General features: G+C 42.4%; 1 protein-coding gene across 2 annotated transcripts in view; it reads left to right on the forward strand.

The window, feature by feature from the left end:
- Window positions 1–20,136: 20,136 nt before the first annotated feature.
- Window positions 20,137–24,266, forward strand: part of TTC13 (tetratricopeptide repeat domain 13) — a 1,316,170-nt gene continuing 1,312,040 nt past the window's right edge. Inside the window, exon 1 of one of the 2 annotated variants that reach the window (XM_085612046.1) lies at window positions 20,137–20,477. In XM_085612046.1, the coding sequence (XP_085468172.1) occupies window positions 20,357–20,477 (121 nt within the window). In that variant the 5' untranslated portion in view covers window positions 20,137–20,356. The remainder of the gene's footprint in view (window positions 20,478–24,266) is intronic. The other variant, XM_085612047.1, reaches the window with a different exon arrangement.

Consider the following 24,266-nt stretch of genomic DNA (forward strand, 5'->3'; position numbering starts at 1 on the left):
CTTTTATGATCCAACAGAGACCCCTCCCACATTAGCTAACCGTGAACCAGCTCCTAAGCTGCTAAGGTTGGATGGTCACATTGGTAAAACCGGCGTAAAAGTCCATCAGCATTCACGTAGCTCAATCAGGCTCTGTGATTCACTACAAAATCTAACCCTTACATAGAAATAAACCACATCATCAACTTGGGATTTTCTCCCTTCGTAGCCATCAGCCGTTTTAATGGCTTATGGTCCATTTGCACCGCAAGCTTAGCGTTAAACAAGCAAGGGCGGACCTTATGCAAGGCCCCCAAAACGGCAAGGCACTCTTTCTCAATATCTGCCTAAGTCTGTTCTCTGGGTAGTAACCTCCAACAAAGGCTCTCTACCCTTGTCAACCAGTTGCGTTAAACACAGCTCCAACTCCCTTGTCAACTGCATCCAACTGTACAATGAAAGGCTGACTGTAGTCAGGTGCTTTTAGTACAGGTGCAGTGCATAGTGCCTTCTTCAGTTCCTCAAATGCCTGTTGACACTTTGCAGTACATATCACTTTCCTGGGCTGCCTCTTGGATGCCAAGGCAGTAAGTGAGGCAACTATACTTCCATAGTTTGACACAATGTTCCTGTAATACTGGGTGAGTACTAAAAAGGTCCTAATTTCAGTCTAGGTAGTAGGCACCTCCTACTCCATAATGGTCCGATTTTGGGCATCCAAGGGTTGAATCTTCTGATTCCCCACCTCATGCTTAAGGTACACTACAAAAAATCTGCCCCACCTGGTCACCTTGATAATTAGTTTCACCTCCTGTAACCAAGCCATAACATGTTCTAGGTGTCTCAAGTGTTCCTACCATGAATTGCTTAACACCACAAAGTCATCCAGGTGGGCCACATAGAACTCCTCCAGACCTGTGGGAAATATGGTTCACCAGGAGCTGAAAAGTGGAAGGAGCATTATTCCACCCAAAGAGCATCATCTTAACCTCTTCCCTGTGGGGGTAATTCCCCCGCGGTGCGGGGGGGGGGGGGGACCGCGGTGCCGCTGTGCTCGTCATGACTCACAGTGGAGCTGTGCTCATGACGAGCTGAGCTCTTCTCGACCCGCCCACTGATTAATTCTCCTGCACAGGCAGGGAATTAATCGTGCGTGGGCGGGCCGAGGCAGTTATGACGAGCTGAGCTCGTCATGAGCACGGAAGGGGTTAAATTGATATAGCCCTCTGGAGTAGAACATGGGGTTTTCTCTTTAGGATTTCGTGCTAAGGCAATTTGCCAGTAAGTACCCACTGGTCAGATCCAAGGTGCTCAAGTGCTTTGCAACATCTAACTGATCCACAAGCTCACCCGCTCTTTGGATTGAATGGCCATCAGTTTTGGTCACCTTATTGAGGGCTTAGTACGCCACACAGAAACATAAGTCAGTAGACCCTTGCTTTGGCACTGGCATCACAGGCTGAGACCACAGACTATGAGATCGCTCAATGACCCCCATGTCCAACATTTTGGCAACTTCAGCCTTAATGCATCCCTGAACCTGATCAGACATTCTGTACATCCTGCCCTTCACTGACAGATTGTTTCCTGTGTCTATGTCATGGACACAGGCACATGTTAAATCTGGAGCCAGCGAGAAGAGGTTGGCAAACCATCCCAACACCTCTCTATACTCTCTCTGCTGCTCAGGCGTTAACTAAAGACCTAACTGAACCCCTTCCACAGTGCTGTCTCTCATGTCACTATGAAGCAAGTGAGAAAGAAGCTCACTGTCTTCCTTAACTTCCTCTGACATAGCCATGACATTCAGTGTCTAATCTCTCCGGATATAAGGCTTTAGTCTGTTCACATGGAACACCCTCCTGCGTTCCCTTGTGGCACCTGTGTTCCCCAAGTAGTTAACCTCAGAAACCTTCTGAACTACCTTGTATGGACATGTGTCCTCTAAAGCCCTGGGACAAATAGGTTTTAACACCAACACCTACTGACCTTCCTGATTCGCAATTAGTGTAGCTTTCTTCTCGTACCACTCCTTTATCAACGCTTGGCTAGCCTGAAGGTTTTTCATTTGCCTGCCTGATGTATTGCACCATCAACTTCTTGAAGCCAATCACTTTGTACACCACATCATTCTGTGGAGACTCGGAGGTTTCTTCCCACCCTTTTCTGACTAAGGTGAGTGGACCCCACACCAGGTGTTGATACAGAAGTTCAAAGGGACTGAACACTGCCCCCTTCTGCCAAATGGATGCGAGACAACTGCCTCCAGCTCAGCTCCAACAAAAATTGAAGTACTGATCTTTGGGAAGAACACCTCCGCATGGGACCACAGATGGTGGCTGGCAGAACTCTGAATCACGCCCACACCAACCGACCATGCAGGCAATCTCGGCATCATCCTCCTGAGTCCACGCACTTCGCATGCTCCCCATAATCTTGAGATGGATCCCAACCAACACCAGAAAGACCGTCACTCAGGCCTCGTCACCAACCTCCTTGACTACGGCAACGCCCTCTACACAGGCATCTCCACCCAGCTCCTTACAAGACTCCAGTCCATACAGAACGCTGCATCCAGACTCATCCTGGACCTCCTCAAATTAAATCGAATAGCTCTCACCTGAGAGACCTCCACTGGCTCCCCATCTATAAAAGATGCCAGTTTGAGATCCTCAAGCATTCCTACAAAACCCTGCATGACCTAGAACCTGCCTGCCTCAACCACCGACTGAACTTCCCCCAACCCGCTAGACACCTGCACTCCTCTTCACTCACCCTTGCAACCCCCACATCTTTCGCAGCCAGAGCAGTGACCGTTCCTTGTCCTACATTGCTGCCAAGACCTGGAACGACCTTTCCCCCAGCTCCGCACAGCCCCCTCACTGGCAGTTATCTCTAGTCCCACCTCGCTGGCAGACTTCAGGAAGAGACTCAAGACCTGGCTCTTCGACGGAGACACAGCGCACACATACACACACAGAACACACATACAACCACATATGTGCTGCACAGTGCTACATACTAACTTGATGTAGGCCAAGTGTGAGTTAAGGACACAACAGCAGAACTTTACATGAGTGAGCCGGTAGGTCTCACTCCAGTGACACAGGTACAAAAGGCCTTTTAACTCCTATTGATCACTACACAAATGCTGCCACCATCTCACTTGTGCTTCTTAACTCCTGGCAAAGGCAGTAGCCTTTCAACACTATGAGGGAAATGCTTTGGACACCCCTCCCTGTTGAACAAGACTGCACTCCATGAGACAGTCTTATGTCATGGCGTACAAGCATGATCTGTGGCATACATGACAATGTAAATCAGCACCTGGGGTCCAGACATCATTGCAACTGGGGCAGTCAGAGAAGGGCTGCATATCCGTTATGATGCAAGGGACTTTTTCCATCCCAACACCTAGTATGACACCTGATGGTGCAACCAGCCACTCACAGTGTGAATCACTAAACAATCAACCAACTGTAGCACACCCAGTTCAAAGACTAACCAATCCTAGGGCTGAGCCAGGAGCAACCATCCACTTCCAGCGTGACACCCAGTGACGCAATCAATGGCCACAGCATTACACACACCACAGCCTACTTTGCGATATTACACATGAACACAGAAACAAATGATGACAATAAATTTTGTCTGCTTTATCCAAATGAGAAAATGGAAAACTCACAATTGTTTTATGGAGGGGATCAGTGTTCTTGCAGCTCTAAGAGTCTCTCTAAGTAAGTTCACGACTAGCGGCAAACCACTTTAGGTTAATGCACTTACTACCATGCACCAAGTAATAAATAACACCAACCTAAATTAATACACATTCACAACTCGAATTTCAGCATATCCCTATCATGGTGTGAATGTGGCATCTCACAAAACACACCTCATCTTACAAGTACCAATAACAAGTTTACATCTAGAGCTCCAGAACACTGGAAAGCTTCCATTAATCAATCTGTAGAGAAGTAGGGATAATTTACCTTTTGGGATCTAATTTACTGAACCATAAAGATTCTTTCAAATCCAATATACCTATACAAATCTGCTTCTCATTGGGTAAGTCAAATCTGTAACCATCCTATGCTACCATAAAACTGACATAGCACTTTCTCTCTGGTCCAAAAGGAGACACTACTGTTGAACTGGGCAAAAGGCACACAAATGATGGACGGATTGCAGAACAAATCCAAGATCGACCCCCAATCAAGAGATCCGGGTTAAATCCATTGTTCTTTTGCTCACCATGCCACCCCAGTTTAGACCCAGCCATATGCTAATCAGTCTTTACATTGCTCCTCATGGGAACAGCCCAGCCCGAACTGTTAAGCCAGGTCCTCCCTGAACCAGAAACAAGCATTCTGGGACTGATTTCGGGGTATCACCCCATATCAGCCAGGCCAGCTTGAATCCAGTGGCATAAATGTTTGATTTGTTCAGCATTCCATCCATCATCTGTCCTTTTTGCATTTGTCACCCTAAATGGGAAGGGTATGCCCAGATGTGGGTCCCGTACTCGCTACACCACCAGATTCAAACTAGCCTGGCTGATGAGGGGTGAGACCCCAAAACCGGGCCCAGGATGCTTGTTTCTTCTCCAGGGAGGACCTGGCCTGGCACTTCAGGCTGGACCTTTCCAATGGGGAGCAGGATCATGATTGATTTGCATATTGCTGGGTCTAAACTGGAATTGTGTGGCATCCCAAAAAATGATAGATTTAACTCAGATCTGTGACTAGGGTGAATGTTTGATTTGTTCAGCATTCCACCCATCATCTGTTCTTTTTGCACTGGTGAACTGGGAACAGTGTTAATCCCCAAATGATTTTGTTGCTCCATAGGTCTTGGTCAAGATATAAAATCAATATCAAATAACATTTTGGAATTAACAGTAAAGCACATTAGGCTTCACTATAAAAACTGACAAGTATTATAATGGCAACCAAGAAGGTTTACTAAAAGTTAAAGGCATCATAGAAATCAAATAAATGGCAAGGACAGTAAGTCATTTGTCACATAAAAGCATGAAACTCAGACTAAAATGCAAATCACAACATAGAAGAGAACATAATTCAGGTCAGTAAATAAGTCATGAAACAGATATCAGACAGACAGAGTGTCGCTTCTAGAGCTTAGATGAGAGTGAACCTCACACCCTCTGGGTGATGCTCATTTTATTGGGTAAAATACAATAAAGCTTATACATTTGGTGTTAACGTGCAATGGCCCAAAAATCCCACCCAATCAAATTACACAAAGAATTATACAGTTTCAAATCGCATTTGTCATCTCTGTCCCAAAGATACATACAATACAGTTGCCATCCCCTTGCCACTGCGACCCCTTATGAATGGTACAAATTCTGCTACAAATCAAGGTTACGTTCTCATGAGAATCATATTGTTGGCCAAAAGGGTAAGACATAGCAAAAGCATTCCCTTTGCTAAGAGAGCATGAGACTGAAGCTCGAGAAGAAAGCATCATGTTGCATATGAGAGAATGACGTATTTCTAACATTATTTACAAATTAACGGTCGCGTGTTGAGTGCATGGTGGGGAAAGGACAAAAAGTGGAGTGAGTGTAAAAATAAGATGGCTGCAGAAAGCAAAAAAACATTTTAGCAGTTTATTAGCAAAATATCTAAAGTTCATTATGTTAATCACACATTGTTAATACAATTATACGTTTTGTCTACAACACTTTACAAAAGTTATTGTGAAAATAAAGGATAAAAGTGAGGAGAAAGACTTCATATGCACCTTGGAAACGAAAGGCATAAAAGGCATAGCCTAAAAGGTGTAAGTCATTATACATAGTGCTGGAGCAGGGTTTTCTGTTAGAACCCGAACATCAGCTTATAGTTTTATATGTCATAATTGAAATTACTAATAATTAATTACTAGATATTAATCTTGTCAAGTTTCTGACTAATCAACCTTACTAATGAAAGAATTACACGCGGGATTGCAATTGCGTGGCTTAATTAATACGTGAACTAAGTTGGTGAGCAAATTAATTAAATAAGTGTTGCTAAAAGTGCTATTTGTTATGTGTTTGCGCTTTAAAATAATATGCTTTAATGCTTCTTTATGTCGCAGATGGCTAGATAAATACATACACATAAGGGTATTAGTGGGAATTAACACTGTATAATCATTACGATGTAGTAACGTTGTTTTGTGTTTCTTTTAATTAAGATTGTCCATTCTGGCCTAGTGGAAGATGGCCGACATTTACAGCCTGCATTTGAGTAGATGAAATACGAAGAGAGGCCTCGCTGAATATGGTTGAAAACCTGACCTCGGCCTCTGTCTGTATTAAAAGTTTCCGTGAGGACAGCAGCTCGACGCCAGTTATCCTTGGGAGAGAATAAAAGCCACAATGAACATTTGATAAACTTGCGGTGGCTTCACTATGATTCCGGGGAAGAGCATTCATGGATGTTGCAGATTTTAGTTTGTGCTTCCTTCTTCCGTGTTTTTATTTTTGAGATTTTCGAGAGCGGAGGGTTTTTCTAAATGTTGCGAGTCAACATCCTTTCCTGCTCGCTCTGCTCAACGGACGTTTAGAGCTTGTTTGTAACTTTTAATGTGTAAGTTTTGCTATAAATATTGTTAGACTAAAGAGGGTCTAAGGCCACTTCTTCCCGAACCTATGCTCGAGAGGATCGACGCTGATTGAGAGGACGGCAACTCGGGAGACTTTACTGAGAGACCTGTCCTGACCTAAATACAACATTTAGCTAGAATAGGTAACTATGAGAAAAATGATTTTGCTATTGATTGACTTTCATTTGAACTAATTTAGATAAAATAACATTTGTTTGAATTCCAGTGTCGGGTGGTTATTTCTTTGTCATTTATTGAGATCTCAAATGTGTTCTTATTGATTAAATCATGACTCGAGACAAATCAATTAGGTTACATTGACCTCAGTTTAGATGCAGATTGATTTAGGAGTTCTCTCGTATATTCAGTGTGGATAGAGTAATAGAGTGAATATTAGTGTAATGGGCCCTAGCGTATGATGAGTGTATGTGCGTATGACTGTGGAATTACTCTGTCCGTGGAAGTAGGGAGAATTTATATGCTCCGATCTGCAGCAGTTTCCTGGTAGCAGAGGATGGTTTTGATTATTGTCTTGATCTGATAGATTGCTTGTACATAGGCTTTTGGATTTATTGATTTATTGATTGATGTTGATACATGTACTAACACTAAATGTTGAAGTCGTCGTATTGAGTTCTATGTAGTGTGTACGGCTTCTGGAACGTGGGGAGCTGGTGACGGTTCCGTAGTAGGGCAGAGGGAAGTGAGTGCTGCTCTCGGGAAAGACGGGATTGTTGGCCCTGTACGTATGCAGGGAAAAGCGTGACAATTGAAGTTGCGCGTCGCATTGTCTGGGTTCGGATTCAGTGACATCGTCGTGTGTTACTACTAGAGACATATTTTCTGTATAAGAGGAGCGTGTATGGTAGCGAAAGGTTATCTGTGAAACTCTAGTTTTAAGTCCCAGGGATCCGTAAGGTTTGCCGTTAAAGCTTACTGCTGGAGAAGTAATAGATATTCTCTGAGCTTGTTTGAAGGACTGGGCAGAGGTAAGCGCTGCTTGGTTAATGTGTGTTATAATTCTGTAGTGGGACAGACTGTTCGCTGTTCTCGGGAAAGGCAGGATTCTGTGTGGATGTGCTACATTTTCTAGTGTGAAAGTGCGTGAATGTATGAGCATTTAGTTAATTGTGAGACTCCTTGGAGCATTCCTAGAGGAAACAGTTATTGGATGCATGCTAGAAGGGCAGAGTAGAGGGATGTGCTACTGTGTCAACGAAAGTAATAATTCCGTGGTGGAGCAGAGGTAAGCGCTGTTCTAGAGAGAAGCGGGATTCTTGTGAAAAAGACCTTTCTTTACTATTCTGTGGTTAGCGGAGCAGACAATGGAGATGTTTATATGTTGTAACTAATAGATTTTGTAGAATGTGAAACAGAGTCTACCAAGAAGGCTTTGTAAAGGAGGGGTAAACGAGTGACAGAAGACAAGAGTAGAAGCGACTGCAGCGACTGCTGACGTCAGAAAGACCGCGCTGTGATTGGACAGTGGATTAGAACAGTGCTCGCGCTGTGATTGGTGCGTTGGTGTGAGCCGCGCAGGGATTGGAAGGAGTATAGGGTGACGTAGACGCTCCAGGATTGGTGCGTTGGTGTGAGTCGCGCTGTTAGTGGACAAAAGATCGTACAGTTGCGGAAAGGACTAGAGGGTTGTGGTAAACGCGAAAATGTATTACCAAACGGAGGAAAAAAAGAAGAAATCCTTGTTCGGTAAAATTAAAAGGTGGTTCGACAAGGATAAGGACATAATAACTAGGGAAGATGAATTGCTGCCTCCAACAAGAACCCCTGCATCCTTCATGGTTGCGAAATATGGGTATCATACCTGTATTTGGTTAGACAATTGGGCTAGGTACACTAAAGAAGATGGTGTTTTAGCGTTTCCGGAACATGGTTCATTTAATTTGGCTGTGTTGAGAAATTTACGGGAAAAAATGATGTGTCTAGAGCCTAGACCAAGGCCGACACAGTTTGAGGCATTGGTGGAATGGGAAGATGAGGTGCATGAGAGAGAAAAGCAGAAGAGTGGAGGTAACTATAGGTACATTTTTGGGAGGAAATATGATCGTGAAACTCATCATGATCGAATGATCGAGCGAGATGCTAGTATGTCAGAGGGACTATATCCGATGAGAACTGTTGAAGAAGCAGAAGGGAGGAAAGGTACGGAAAAGGTACATGATGCAGAATTGAGAAGGTATGGGGCTAATGACTATGAGGATGAAGTCTTAGATGACATGATCTACAAGAGACCACCTCCATATAGACCAGAACCAGAAGTGAGAACACCAGTTGTTACTCCCATAAGAGATACTTTGCGAATTGTCAAAACAGAAGTTGCGACACCTGATTTGAAAAGTGGTAGCTCTTTCGCGGAAAGGGAGAGAGAGAGAGAGCGAGAGAGAGAGAGAGTGCAATCGGGGATGAAAAAACAAGAGAATTAGCAAGGACAACATCTGAGTTGACAGAAAAGATCAGAGAATTAACCAAGAATCTAGAGGCTGTTACAGTGCCTGTAACCATAGGTCCGGTTATGCCTATTTTTGATAAGCAAAGAATGGGTGAAAATGGTTTGACAGTTCCCTATGTAGGAAATGGTTTGGTTGGTTCTTCGGGAGAGTCAGGAATGAGGACGGAAGAGAATCATTTAAGACAGTTAAGACATGACACATGTGGTGGAGGGTCAGATGTACAGCCTAATTCAGGATTGAATACTGGTTGTGTAGGAGGATCAATTTTGGAACCACAGAGGATCGCAGAACAAGTGAGTACAGTGAAAAGATCTACAGAAATAACGGCTGAGGATTTGAATGATTGGTTGAAGGTTCTTCAAAAGAAGGATAAAGATTCACAGGCAGTTGATGTAGCCAGGTTGCGCATAGAACTGGAGGAACTCAAGCAGGAACAATTCCTACAGAGATGTTGAAAAATCATCATGATGGAGAGTTGTTATTCATGTGCAAGAGTATTACATGGAGGGCTAAGAATACACATGACAGGTTGAAAGGAATAGCGAGTGAAATGGGAGTTGATATGGATAAGGTGAAAGCTTTGCAGAAGCCTTACAAGGTGGATTTTTCTGAAAAGGACATCGAGAATCTAAATGATGTTGGAAGAACAGGGCAGATTAAGGAAATGATTTCCTTATTGCGAAAATGGGGTGATGTGGAAAAGTGGAAGGATAGGTGGTACAAGTAAAGAGAAGATTCAGTGGACAGGACTTACTCAGCATTTCCCATGAGAGAAAAGGAAAAAACAGTGGATGCCTATCCTATGAGAGAGATTCCTGGAGGAGGATATGTACATGTCCCATGGACTAGACAGGATATTTTGTCATTTACGAATGATTTTCCTCGACTGAGAGAAAAGCCTGTCGAGTGGTATAGGCAGGTAGATAGGTTTGTGAAATTGTCAAAAGTGCTGTGGATTGACCTGAATAGTCTGTTTGATATAATTGTTCCAGCAGACTTGTGGGCAGAGTGTAAAATAGTTGTAGATTGGCCTGCTAAGGAATATCCAAGAGATCAGAAAACAGGAGCTCCAGACCCGGAGGTTATGAAGAAGTACGAGCAGGTTATTGTGTTCCTGAAGAATAAGGTACCCCCTAAAGAGACAGACTGGGTTAAGATAGATCGGACACATCAGGAAGCAAAAGAATCAGTTCATGCTTTTTATGAAAGGCTGATACAGGCTTTTAAACAGTTCAGTGGAGATGAACACCTGGGTGATAAGGATTTGAGTCATTTTGTATACAGTTTTGTATATGGCTTGAGACCTGAAATCAGTGAAAGGATTCGTGAGCACACAGTTGATTGGCAGAGTAAAAAGATTGATGAAATCTTGAGACATGCGAAATACTTCAGTGATGAAATTGAGGCAAAACAAAGAAAGCTGAAAGAGAAAGCAATGTGGGCACAGGTGAAAGTTGCAGAAAGACAAGAGGCACAGCTGGTGGAACAAGCAAATAATCCAGGGAATAGGCCTAGATATGGAACAGGAAAAGGAAAGGGGAATTTAGAAGAGGCCAAAAAGAAGTTCCCGTGTCACAACTGTGGACAATTGGGGCATTGGAGATCCGAGTGTACGAAGCCACCATTAGTGAGTAATGAGAATTAATCATTGAATCAACAGGTGCAGAACGAGGGGTGTAATCATCAGCAGCAACAGCAGAAGGTTGTCAGACAGCAGAATCAAGAGCCAAAACCGCCCTTGCCGCAGAATAGAGGGTCCCAGAAATATAACCAGGACTCAGGATTCTACAATGATGAGCAGGTAAACAAACCGAGACGTTCAAACCCGGTACAACAGTACTGGCTAAAGAATGAGGGGAGTGAGTCTGAAGGGGACTACTGATGGTGCCGAAGAGAGGAGGAAGAGTGCATACTTGGAGCAACTCTAGAAATAGACCAGGCAGGACCATTTGTAGATGGGAAAATAAATGGGGAAAGTGTTACTTTTTTAGTAGACACAGGAGCGACAAGATCAACTGTCAGGTCAGCAGATATAAGAAATCTTCCTCTCTCGGACGAAGCAATCCAAGTGGTTGGTGTAGCTAATACACAGATTAAGACTCGTCTTACCGAACCAGTAAGGGTAAGAATAGGGAAATTTTCAGATATGCACAGATTTGTGGTGTGCGACACTAGTCCAGTGAACTTGTTAGGTAGGGACTTATTGTGTAAAATGAATTGCACAATTTTTTGTACTCCGGATGGAATAGCCTTTGAGACACCAGATGAGGATGTCTTATACAGGATGACTCTAGATAATAGAGAGAGTGAGATTGTTGGAACATATGCTGTATTTAATCCAGATGACTTGCCTCAGGAGTTGAGAAATACAGTAAAAGCAGCAGTTTGGGATTTTACTGGAGAAGATGTGGGATTGATGAATAATGTAGATCCAGTAAAGATTACAGTGAAAGAGGGAATCACTTATCCTAATATCCCACAGTACAGATTGACACCAGAGATAAATGAGGGAATAACCCCTATAATTGACAAGATGATTCAATAGGGTGTTTTGAGAGAGTTACTGAGTAGCCCATGTAATTCACCCATAATGGGGCTGAAGAAACCTAATTGGAAGTTCAGGATTGTACAAGATTTGAGAAAAGTTAACAAAATTGTGGTATCATGCTGTCCCATTGTGCCAAATCCATCAGTGATTTTGTATCAGATTCCTCATGATGCTGAATGGTACACGGTAATTGATTTGTGTCATGCTTTCTTTTCAATTCCATTGCATCATGACAGCCAGCCGATTTTTGCATTTCGGTTTGGACAGCGTATTTTGGCATGGTGCCGTATCCCACAAGGGTATACAGAGAGTCCATCAATATTCAATCAGTTGTTAAAGAAGTCCTTGGAAAGTTTGATCATGCCTGAGAGTTCAGTACTAGTACAGTATATAGTACAGTATATCGATGACCTACTTGTGGCATCGAAGACACGTGAAGCTTGTGAAGTGGATACCATAGCTTTATTGAATCATCTGGCAGATGGAGGATTAAAGGTATCTCCAGCCAAGTTGCAATTTTGCAAGAAAGAGGTACATTATCTTGGACACAATATTGAAAAGGGTCTGAGAAAAGTGACCAATGACAGGATCAAAATTATCAGAGGAATGAGAGCCCCAATGACCCAGAGAGAAGTGAGAATGTTCCTGGGAATGGTGGGTTATTGTCGTCAGTCGATAAGTATTTTTTCCCTGATAGCAAAGCCACTGATTAAATTGACCAAAAGTGAGGTGAAAGACCCATTGGAATTGAATGCAGAACAAATGGCAGCATTTGAAGAATTGAAGAGCAGATTGTGTGAAGCTCCTGCTTTGGGGATGCCAGACTATGAGAAGGAGTTTGAATTGTACTGTAGTGAGAGGAATGGATGTGCACTTTCAGTGTTAATCCCGAAACATGGACGTTTGAGAAGGCCGATTGCGTACTTTTCATCAACACTTGACCCAGTAGCTGTGGGTTTGCCAGGTTGCCTGAAAGCAGTAGCTGCTACATGCAGAAGCTTGGAACAGAGTCAGGGTATAATAATGGGATATCCTGTAAGGGTGTTCGTACCTCATGATGTGGCAATTCTTTTGACAAGAAGCAGGACTCAATATATGTCACATAGTCGTCTGACTAAATATGAGAAAATCATTCTGGGAGCATCAAATGTGACTCTTGAGAGATGTGTGAATGTGAATCCAGCAACACTTTTGCCAGATGCTGAAAATGTGAGTGTGAGAGATGATGTTGATCATGATTGCTTGGATGTGCTTGATTACTGTACAAAACTGAGACCAGACATAAGAGATCTGCCACTGCCTGAGAGTGATCATGTGTTGTTTGTGGATGGATCATGTCTGAGAACAGAAGATGGTGTACTGAGTGCAGCATATGCGGTGTGTAAAGTCTCAGAAGTTATGGAAGCTTCGTCTTTGAAAGGAGTGAGGTCTGCTCAAGTGGCTGAATTGGTGGCATTGACGAAAGCTTGCAAGATTGGGAAGAATTTGAGAGTGACTGTGATGACTGATAGTCAGTACGGATTTGGAGTGGTTCATGATTTTGGCCAACTTTGGCTACAGAGAGGTTTCTTGACGTCGAGTGAACTCCTATAAAGAATGCTGAAGTGATTGGGAAGTTGCTTGAGGCGATACAGCTGCCTAAAGAACTGGCAGTTGTGAAATGTGCTGCTCATGGACAGGGTGATGATTTTGTTACTCTTGGTAATCGCTTTGCAAATGACATAGCACAGTATTGTGCAAAGAACAATCATTCGATTAACAAGGGAAGAGAGAAGGAAATGTTTTTTTGTTCTGTGATGTTTACTAATGTCCTGGAAACATGGGATGAGGTGAAGCAGTTGCAGGATGAAGCAGGAGATGAGGAAATGGGGGATTGGATCAAGGCAGGTTGTGCTCCAAGAGAGAAAGATCATGTTTGGATCTATAGAGATGGAAGACCAGTTATGCCAAATTCCATGTTATCAACAATGGCAAGAATGTATCATGGCCAGGGACATCTGGGGAGGGACGCTATGATTAGGTCCTTTAAACAAACCTGGTACAATGCAAAGTTCAGGCTGATTGCAGAGAGCATCTGTCAAAGATGTTTGATTTGTCAGCAGTTCAATACTGGAAAGAAGACAGTGGTGAGCCTAGGAACAATAGGCAGAGAAGGAGGTCCTTTTACCAGAATGCAAATAGATTTCATTGAAATGCCGCAAGTCAATAGATTGAGGTATGTTCTAGTGGTAGTCTGTTTGTTCTCAAGGTGGGTAGAAGCCTATCCAACTAGGAGAAATGATGGAATAACAGTGGCCAAATTGCTGTTAAGAGAGTTGATTCCTAGGTACGGGTTCCCAGTGACAATTGAGTCAGACAGAGGGGGACACTTCTACAATGAGCTCATGGGTTTGATTTGTGAAGCATTGAGCATACAGCAGAAGCTACATTGTGCATACAGGCCAGAGGCTTCTGGCGTTGTTGAACAGATGAATGGCACAATCAAAAACAGAATTGGTAAGATGTGTTTAGCCACTGGCATGAAATGGCCTGATGTCTTGCCTCTAGTGCTAATAACTATTAGATCTACTCCAGATGGAGCTACAGGGTTGAGTCCACATGAAATATTGATGGGACGTGCAATGAGACATGCATTCGTGCCTGTCAACAAGTTGATGACAATAACTGTTGACATGATTATGGATTACTGTAAACGCCTGGCTGACGCAGTTCATTCTGTGTTTCACCAGGTTGGAGGAGATGCCACCACACTTGAAAAGAAGCAAGCCCATGATCTGAGTCCAGGGGACTGGGTGAGAATAAAAGTGCACAGAAGAAGGAATTGCTTGGTTCCAAGGTGGGGAAGGCCAAGACAAATCATTCTGACTACGACAACTGCTGTGAAGTGTGCTGGTGTGAAGAACTGGGTTCATGCAAGTCATACTCTGAGAGTTCCAAATCCAAAGGATGGGACTGGGAAAGAGTATTTTGAAGAGTCAGATTCCAGTGATGATGCAGACGATGAAACAGTGAGAAGAAAAAAGAATCCTGAAAGGGGGGAAGGAGAGTTGGAAAGAGAGTCAGGTGATTCTTTTTTCTTACCGAGAGAGGCTTCAAGAGAAACATTGAGAGCTTCAGAGGAGAGTTCGGATTCTGTAAGAGTGCCTGAAGTTTCAACAAACAGTGGAGAAAATAAAGGGGGAAAGAGGAAAGAAAAGAGCAATTCCACAGAGACTACACCTGAGTCAGACGAAGAGATTGAGGATCCACCTGAGATTACTCCTGGAGAAGTAGGGTCAGACGAAGATAGAGAGGGACAGATTGCGGAAGACCCCCGAGGAGGTGTAGGGAACATTCCTGATAAGCTAGGTGAAGGGACAAGTAGACAGCAGGAAGATTGCGTGTCGGAGACCCGAGGAGGGACAGTGGTAGGGAAATCTCAAACGGTGGAAAGGAGGACTGTGGAGCAAAAGAAAATTGTTGATGAACAAGAGGCAAATGAGACAGAATCTGATGAGAGTGAGAATGGAAAACCAGAGGGTCGAGTTCTGAGAAAGAGAACTTGGATTGGAGAAAGAAATAATAAAGAAGTGAGACCGAAAAGGAGTGTAAAAGGAGATCTTTGGCCTAACAAGATAAAGAGGCTGAGGTACAGACTGACACGAGCGAATTCATCGAAAGCTGAACAGGTGAACGAGGTGTCGAGTCAGAATCAAGCAAAGGGTGAAAAACAAAAGGAATCAAAAGAACCAGAGGAGATCAAGAGAATCAGAAAGCCCAACCAGAAGTATAGGTCACCGGAATGGACGTATATGGCACTGTCTGAAGAAGAAGAAGGGGCAGAAAGTCAGGGAAATCCAGAGGGGACCTTACGGAGAGTGGTTGAGGAGGAGAAAACTGTTGGAATCCTGAAAGTTATCTTGACTGACTTTGGAGAAGAGTCAGATGCTCAGGATATTGAAGATCTGATACAATTTGATGTTGCTGAAGAAGAAGTGAAAAGTGATGAAAATCCAAATTGAGTGAACTAAAGGAGTCACTTGGAGAAAAGTGAAGAAGAAGAGTTTTAAAAATTGACAGATTGAAATAACCTAGTGTTCAAGAGATTCAGTAGTGGAGTAGTAGAGGCTAAGTCAAAAGACACAGTCAAAGTAGTAAAATGGCTAACACAGAGAATAATCAAAGTAGATGTACCTTTCTGAAAAGATGGTGTAGAATGTGCTGCTGCTGTACAGGATTATTAATGCTACTATGGAGTGTACTTGCTTTATTAGTTACATTTAGAGTTACAATAGACACTTTTGGAATACATACTGAGAATATGACTAACATAGGGAAGAGTTCACAGAAAGTAGTGCCAACTAGAATTAGTAACATATACATACATAAGGATAGGTCAATTAATGATTTTTCTAGTAATGTTTTTTCAAAATTATTGTATGAATACGTAAAGACAATGGAAGTAAGGGATTGCTACGTCTGTATGCAATTGCCTGCATCCGTTTCAGAGGGAGTTACTTATCATCATCTTCCAGCTACGTATGGGATTTCATGTAGTGTGTTGAGTAGTATTTTCTATCTGTTAGGGAAAATAGATTATGAGATGTCTAATAAAGATAACATTTTTGGGCAATTGCCTATGGATAAAAACTGAATCCTGCAAAAGAAGCTAACATTTTTGGTGAGATTTTTATTGAAACAGAAGAATTAACATTAGATTACATTTTTAGAAACAATTTAACTTGTAGTTTGAAGGAAGAAGAAAAGGCTTTCCTGGATATGGTAGAGAAAAGGAGAATGAGCATGCATGAAAAGGCAGGAGGATATAAAACGAGGGAGACAATATGGGACATTGAGATGGGAAAGGAGTTGAAAAATGGGACCAGACCAACTTTGGCATTAGATGCACCACAGAAGGGTAAACTATGTATTACCAGAAGGAAATCCCAATATGATAATTATTTTGTTGGGACTAGTGAGTGTCATGATACATACTTCATTGCAACAGGATGGGGATTTAAAGGTGGAGAAGATCCAGTTTTCCCGGGAGTGTATTATATTTGTGGGAATAAGGCTTATTACAGGTTGCCTGACCATTGGTATGGCACATGTTATGTTGGCCTGGTCTTTCCAAAGATTTTTCATATGGATAGAATAGAAGATGCAGAACAGATTAATCTACTAACACGCTTTAAGAGAGAAACTTGGTCAGAAATTGTAGGAGATATTTTTGGAGCTTTGATTCCAGCAGTGGGAATTTCACTAAATGCATATGGAATTCGGAAGCTGTCAACAGTGGTGGATCGCTTATCGACAAGCACCGCTGGAGGGTTTCTATTGGTAATACGGAGATGGTTGCCTTACGCGCCATGTCTATGCAAAATCGACTTGCCCTTGATATTCTATTGGCCAAAGAGGGTGGAGTCTGTGGAATGCTAAAGGTTCAACATTGTTGCACTTACATTCCGGACGAAAGCAGAGATCTAAAGGTCTATATCAAAAATATTACTGATTTGCATGAAGAATTAGTACCACTGGAAGCTGAAAGTATCTGGACTAAAATGGCTAATAAGATGATTGCTGTTAAGAACTTTATTGCTAAGATAGGTAGTACCATAATTGGTAAGATATTGTTTCCATTGACATGTGTGATTGTTGCTTTATTGATACTTAGATTAGGGTGTTTATGTTGTAAAAACAGGAGAGGGAAAAAGAAAATAATAAAAGAAAATACTGAAAAGAGACAAAAGAGGTCAAAGAGAGACCCACAAGAAATAGAATTAGAAGAATTTAGGGAGAGTGTGTACCTGGAATCGAAAAGAGATGATGAAAGAGAGACTGGTGTGTAGTGTAATACAAAAAGACATTTGAATTTCTCCTAAGAAATGGGGACTCCATTTTTTTTTTTTTTTTGGGGTTGGTTTTTTGTGGTGATAATATATCACCAAAGGGGGGATTGCTGGAGCAGGGTTTTCTGTTAGAACCCAAACATCAGCTTATATTTTTATATGTCATAATTTAAATTACTAATAATTAATTACTAGATATTAATCTTGTCAAGTTTCTGACTAATCAACCTTACTAATGAAAGAATTACACGCGGGATTGCAATTGCGTGGCTTAATTAATATGTGAACTAAGTTGGTGAGCAAATTAATTAAATAAGTGTTGCTAAAAGTGCTATTTGTTATGTGTTTGCGCTTTAAAATAATATGCTTTAATGCTACTTTATGTCGCAGATGGCTAGATAAATACATACACATAAGGGTATTAGTGGAAATTAACACTGTATAATCATTACGATGTAGTAACGTTGTTTTGTGTTTCTTTTAATTAAGATTGTCCATTCTGGCCTAGTGAAAGATGGCCGACATTTACAGCCTGCATTTGAGTAGATGAAATGCGAAGAGAGGCCTCGCTGAATATGGTTGAAAACCTGACCTCGGCCTCTGTCTGTATTAAAAGTTTCCGTGAGGACAGCAGCTCCGGGCTCGACGCCAGTTATCCTTGGGAGAGAATAAAAGCCACAATGAACATTTGATAAACTTGCGGTGGCTTCACTATGATTCCGGGGAAGAGCATTCATGGATGTTGCAGATTTTAGTTTGTGCTTCCTTCTTCCGTGTTTTTATTTTTGAGATTTTCGAGAGCGGAGGGTTTTTCTAAATGTTGCGAGTCAACATCCTTTCCTGCTCGCTCTGCTCAACGGACGTTTAGAGCTTGTTTGTAACTTTTAATGTGTAAGTTTTGCTATAAATATTGTTAGACTAGAGAGGGTCTAAGGCCACTTCTTCCCGAACCTATGCTCGAGAGGATCGACGCTGATTGAGAGGACGGCAACTCGGGAGACTTTACTGAGAGACCTGTCCTGATCTAAATACAACATTTAGCTAGAATAGGTAACTATGAGAAAAATGATTTTGCTATTAATTGACTTTCATTTGAACTAATTTAGATAAAATAACATTTGTTTGAATTCCAGTGTCGGGTGGTTATTTCTTTGTCATTGATTGAGATCTCAAATGTGTTCTTATTGATTAAATCATGACTCGAGACAAATCAATTAGGTTACATTGACCTCAGTTTAGATGCAGATTGATTTAGGAGTTCTCTCGTATATTCAGTGTGGATAGAGTAATAGAGTGAATATTAGTGTAATGGGCCCTAGCGTATGATGAGTGTATGTGCGTATGACTGTGGAATTACTCTGTCCGTGGAAGTAGGGAGAATTTATATGCTCCGATCTGCAGCATAGCACTGACGCCGTTGCGTTACATGGTTCACCAATTTGGGGCTATGTAAACGTGGAACGTGGAACCAATCCAGAGAGCGGAGAACAGATTCATACGGACACTCCTCTCTGTGCCGCAGTCAACACCAACTTACTCAATACACTTGGAGGTGGGCCTAGATTTCCTTACTGATGGGTTGAATATGGCTCCCCTGATCTTTTGGTTAAAGACGTGGCTTAATGAAGACCTCCCAATGAACCATAAGATCATGTCCGACGTCTTGTCACTAGACCATTGTAAAAAGATCCCCTGGCTGGCCTATCTGTTGAAGGTATTCTCAGACTTGGGACGACCAGAGCTCTTCACTTCCCCTCAAGATATCAAGGTCCAAGACATCGATCTTGTCAAAAAGCATTTTATGGGGAGGGCAAGAGCACTTCGTGAAGAGAGGGAATTAGTGAAACCATCAGTAAGGGGCCATTACTTACTTGTTAATTCATTTTCTTTAGCACCGTATCTTGGTTTCGTTACAAATTCATTCCATAGGTTTCTTTTAACCAAGTTCAGGTTTAATCTGTTACATTTTTATTTAGGCACTCTTAAAACATGGGAAAAACCGGAAATAGCCGCACCCTGCAGCTGCGATCATTTTTCACCCCAAGACACCATGCATTTTGTTATGTTGTGTGGGTTTTATTTAGAGCCAAGGAAAAAATATCTGGTTTCAGCTTTGAAGGAGGCGGGCTTCACACAAGTGAGACCGGCTCTGCTTTTCTTGCAATCATTGCCCAACATACATATTACCTTTTGTTTAGCCAATTTCTTGGTAGCTGCTGTAAAAACATACCCATTAGATCCATCGTTATTCCTTTTTAACTTTTGTATGCCTAGATTTGTTTTAATTGTAAATTATTTTATTGTCATATTTTAACACGCATGAAATGTCCCTAACTCTTTGTATGAAATGTTTTTAATCTCTTTGTATGACTTTAATTGAGTCGAATAAAGATATTTTGACTGACTGACTGCATAGCACTGACCCTGTGGAACAACTGATCTGTGACAAAACAACAGAGATCCAAGAGACATCCATCTGATGCATCAGGAGAGAGCAGAACTTCAAGACTCGCTATTCAGAGTTATCACTGACAAAGGAGCTCTAACAACCATACAAAAATATCGATGTAAGATAAGATCTGTTTAGCGATTCATGACGTTCATCTAATTGGTTGATAAACTAGGGATTTTCAAAAGCCATCACCGCACTGCTTCTGGTTCCTGGCCGCGCTACGCTCAATGTTATGCCCAACATCACGTGACATCGCCGCTGCTGACGAGGAAGGCGCATCGGGACGCCGCGGAAAAGGCACGCCAGAAATGCCAGAAACGCCGGCTGAAGGCACATCGAGGCGCCGAGTGAAGGCGTATTTGACTAAATTGTACACAATTGTTTGTCCATAGTACACGGAGTGAGCCTGGGCTTTGACGGCTGACGGCTCCCAGTGCAGGGCATTGAGCTGCACTTGGACTTGGACATGAACTTCCCCGTGCATGGTGGAGGGAAATACCAGCTGCCAATTGACTGGGTTGCGGAGGAACAGCAGAGGAACAGCAGAGCAGAGCTGGGAGCTAGTAGCGCGCAGCCGAAGAGCAGAGGTAAGTGGAGGGGCAGGGGGGCTGTGGCAGATCAACTAATCGTGCTGGAGAAAGGTCCCAGGCAAGAATAGGGGACTGCAACTGAAGTTGATTTGGAAGCCTGCGGGGGAAACTAAAAGGGAAGGAAGAAGAAAGGTATCATTGGGGTTCACCTATAAAGGAAGGAAAGTGCAAAAGGACACAAAAGGTGATAGCACTCAGCAAAGCAAAGCAAAAGCACGGAAAGGCCCAAAAAAACCTATAAAACCCGACCATAGCGAAATGGGTGGAGAGGATATAGTCATAACCCTGAAAGAGAAAGGAAATGAAAAAGACGCCCATGGTGACACCACTGCATGTAAAACTGTATTACAGAGGGGAAATCAACCCCCGATCACAACTCTGCAGCAAAGTAGGCGGGGGGGGGGGGGGGGGGGGGGGGGAGGACGGATCCTCGTTACAAACTCAATTAAAGATTCTGTGGGGAAACATTTTAAAGGAAAGGGCGCGAAAGGAAAAGAACAGAGTGTGAGCGAGAATCAGTTAACTCCAGCCAATATGGCATCCCAGGAGCGAGCCTCACCAAATCACCTGTCCGAACTTTTTCTGGACCCAAGGCTGTCCTCATCTCCTAGATTCTCTATCCCTCTGAGCGTGCTAGAGTTAGAGGGAAAAATCGAGGAGTTGGAAACAGACGACGAGGGACAGAGTAATAGCCATCTTATAAAAGGATATACGGATAAGAAGGAGGATGCAGAAAATTCCCAGGACAAAGTTAACGATATTTCGGGACCCTCTTTGTCTAATCTGGAGGTAATAGGTACCTCTAGCGACTCTATGCTGGACGCAATGTTAATTCTATAAAAATGTTTGCAAGGGTTGCTTGAGGTAGCAGTAATGAATAATGAGGTTTTAAAAACCCAAAAGGATCAGTTCAATATCATGATAGGGGAGCTAAAACAAATTAGAGAGCTAATTCCCTCCATAGTTAGACCAGTTGGTGAGGTCCACCAAGAGGGGGATAGGACTGAGCAGGAAGGCGCATCGCTGGAGGTCCCACTGCAGAACGAAGGGCATAGTGTATTTATTTCACGGCATCCAATGCTCATAAAAAAACGGGGGGAAAGGAGGAGTTTTAAGCAGCGTATCCCACGCCCAAGGAGATGGAAGAGAAAATCTAGAAACGTCCAAGCTCCACTGTAGCAGGGGTTATGGAAGGAAGTAAGAGAAGAAGAGCCAGAGCTCGTAAGAAAAAAAGTAAGGTTAGCTCCGTTAAAGATACACAATTTAGGAGAAGGAACATCCGTGAGTAACACAGAACACGAGGAAAGGAGGAAAAAAGGCCCAGGAAAATTTTGGATGAGGAAAAATAGTACAAATAAAGAACGAGTAGGAAAAAAAGAGGGGGAAAATGAAAGGAAGTTGGAGAAGCCAACGCAAGGAGACACTAGAAACCTTAAAGGCCATATGGAGAAAGGCAGGGAGATACTTTATCAAGGTAGAAGCGAGTCCGAGCAAAATGGGGATCCCCATGAGGCAGAGACAAAAGGTAGTCAGGACTTGTGGGTGTTCTTGGAGCCGATCGGCCAGGGTAAAGGGAGGAAAAAAGTGAGGAAATGAGTTCCTTTTAATCAATCACAACTGCTTTCCTGCCTATCTAATTGTGAAATCTTATGGAATATCGGCACAGAGGATCTTAGAGAAGTTGGCTTTACCTTAAATAGCAAGGGGACAGATGTAACCAAGGTTTTACTTTACTCTGGACTAGTTAAGACTGCAATAATAAATGCGGAACATGAGCTTTATAAGGAAGGAATCAGACTAGTAAAAAGGATAGAATTGCAAGTTCATAATAAGTATGAGAGATCATTCCTTATAAACCATGCACGGCTGGGCCAAAAGCAGTTTCAATTGATCGATGCTTGCTGGGATAATAAGGATAATCTTGAAATCACAATATGAGGCAAGGAAAGTCAGAGAGACGATGAAGGATTCCTAGATGGAAACAGATACAGAGCCCTTGCATCCCCAGCATATGAGGGAGACGGGTGCCTAAGTGAGATAGATTAGGAGCCTGGGTCGTCCCACAGCCTAGCCACACTATCCTGGAACATAAATGGATATAATAGAATAGCGCATGAGGATATCTTCAAAAAGGCCATCAACAGCAATGAGATTTTTTGTTTGCAAGAGACCTGGCTGTGAGAAAAAAAAAACTAGTAATTGAGGGGTTTGCCCATCAGACGAAAGTGACAAAAAATAATCATTTTGTAGACCCTCAGAATGCCAACTGATGCTGGTTTCATCTAAGATTGCCAGGAAGGTGGTACTTTTAGATGTAAAATGCAAATGGGCAATAGGATGCAGAGTGCTGTTATCGAATCCCGACCCTCGATTTGAAGGCATAGTTATTGTAAATGTATACATCCAGAGGGGGGAAGAGAACGATTATAAGGTTGAAATGGGAAAATTAAATGAGGATTTGTTAATTTTTTCTCATAATTATCAAAAAGATGTTCTGTTTGTGTTGGGCGATTTTAACCACAAGCTAAACCCATGTAGGACCGACCAATGGTGCAAGGAATTGTTAATTTCATATAAAATTCGGGAAGCCATATTTTCAAGGGGAGCTATGTCGGTATATGATGTGTCTCTAGGTCAAACCCTTGGTGCCTTGGGTTTGGTCTGTGTGAATGGCAGATTGGACACGGATAGACCAGCAAAGCGCACCTTGAAGTCAGGCCAGCAACTCTGCTCAATAGACTATGTGTTTGTACATACTTGGAACTTTGATCTAATTAAGCACTTTGAGGTGGTAAATGTGGAAGGAAGTGATCATTACCCCCTGAAGACAGAAGTATATGGTACAAAGAAAAACATAGAGACACTGTGTCACAGGTCCATGCTGATTACCCAAGGCGTCTCACAACTCGGATATCAGAGGATTTCATAGAAAAGCTAGCAGCCTTACAGCAGATACTTTTGTTGGAAAATGTTCCGAATTCTTATGATATTGTCTGGTTTGAAAATACTATTAGGCAATTGGTGGAATGCATAAGAGTAAAAATCAAATTTAGAAAACCAGGGTGTGGGAGGAAAAACCAACCACAAAGTATAGAGAGGAAATGGTTCGACAAAGAATGTTGTAAAGCTAAAGCAAGTATCAGACAACAAGAAAGAAGACTTAGGGTAAAGTACAATGTAGAATTGCTTTACAGCCTCCAGAAACAAAGGAGAACTTATAAAATGATGGTAAGGAATAAAAAAAGATCCCACAAAGAGAGCTGATGGGTAAAATTGCTAACTGCGATAGAATCTAAAGATGTGAAAGGCTTCTGGAAATTGATGCAAGAAAGCTCAGGGAAATCCTTAGGTTCCCTGAACTGAGTGGTACCAGAAGATGACTGGGTCACTTACCTGGGAGAAATGTATGGTAATTTGATAGAAAATGAGGGATCAATCTCAAAATTATGGCCAGGAGTGAGAAATGAAGTCAAGGATCAGTTTACCGACAGCAAGGTTTAAAAAACACATCTAATTTACACTGGCTCGAGCAGCTGGCCCAGATAACCTTCCGGCAGTGATCATAAAAAATAGGCCAGAGGGGTGGGCAGACTTCTTTTCAAAAACTTTCCTGGGGATACTTAATACAGGTATCATACCAGAAAACTGGAGAGGTGCATTTATAAGACCCATCCACAAAAAAGGAGACATAAATGCCCCAAAGAACTATAGATTAATTAACCTTTTAGATATAGGTGAAAAGGTATTCGCCAAAATAATCTTGGAGAGGCTTAAGGAGTGGACTGA

This window comes from Triturus cristatus, chromosome 6, assembly GCF_964204655.1.
Source record: "Triturus cristatus chromosome 6, aTriCri1.1, whole genome shotgun sequence".
NCBI classification, from domain to species: Eukaryota; Metazoa; Chordata; class Amphibia; order Caudata; family Salamandridae; genus Triturus; species Triturus cristatus.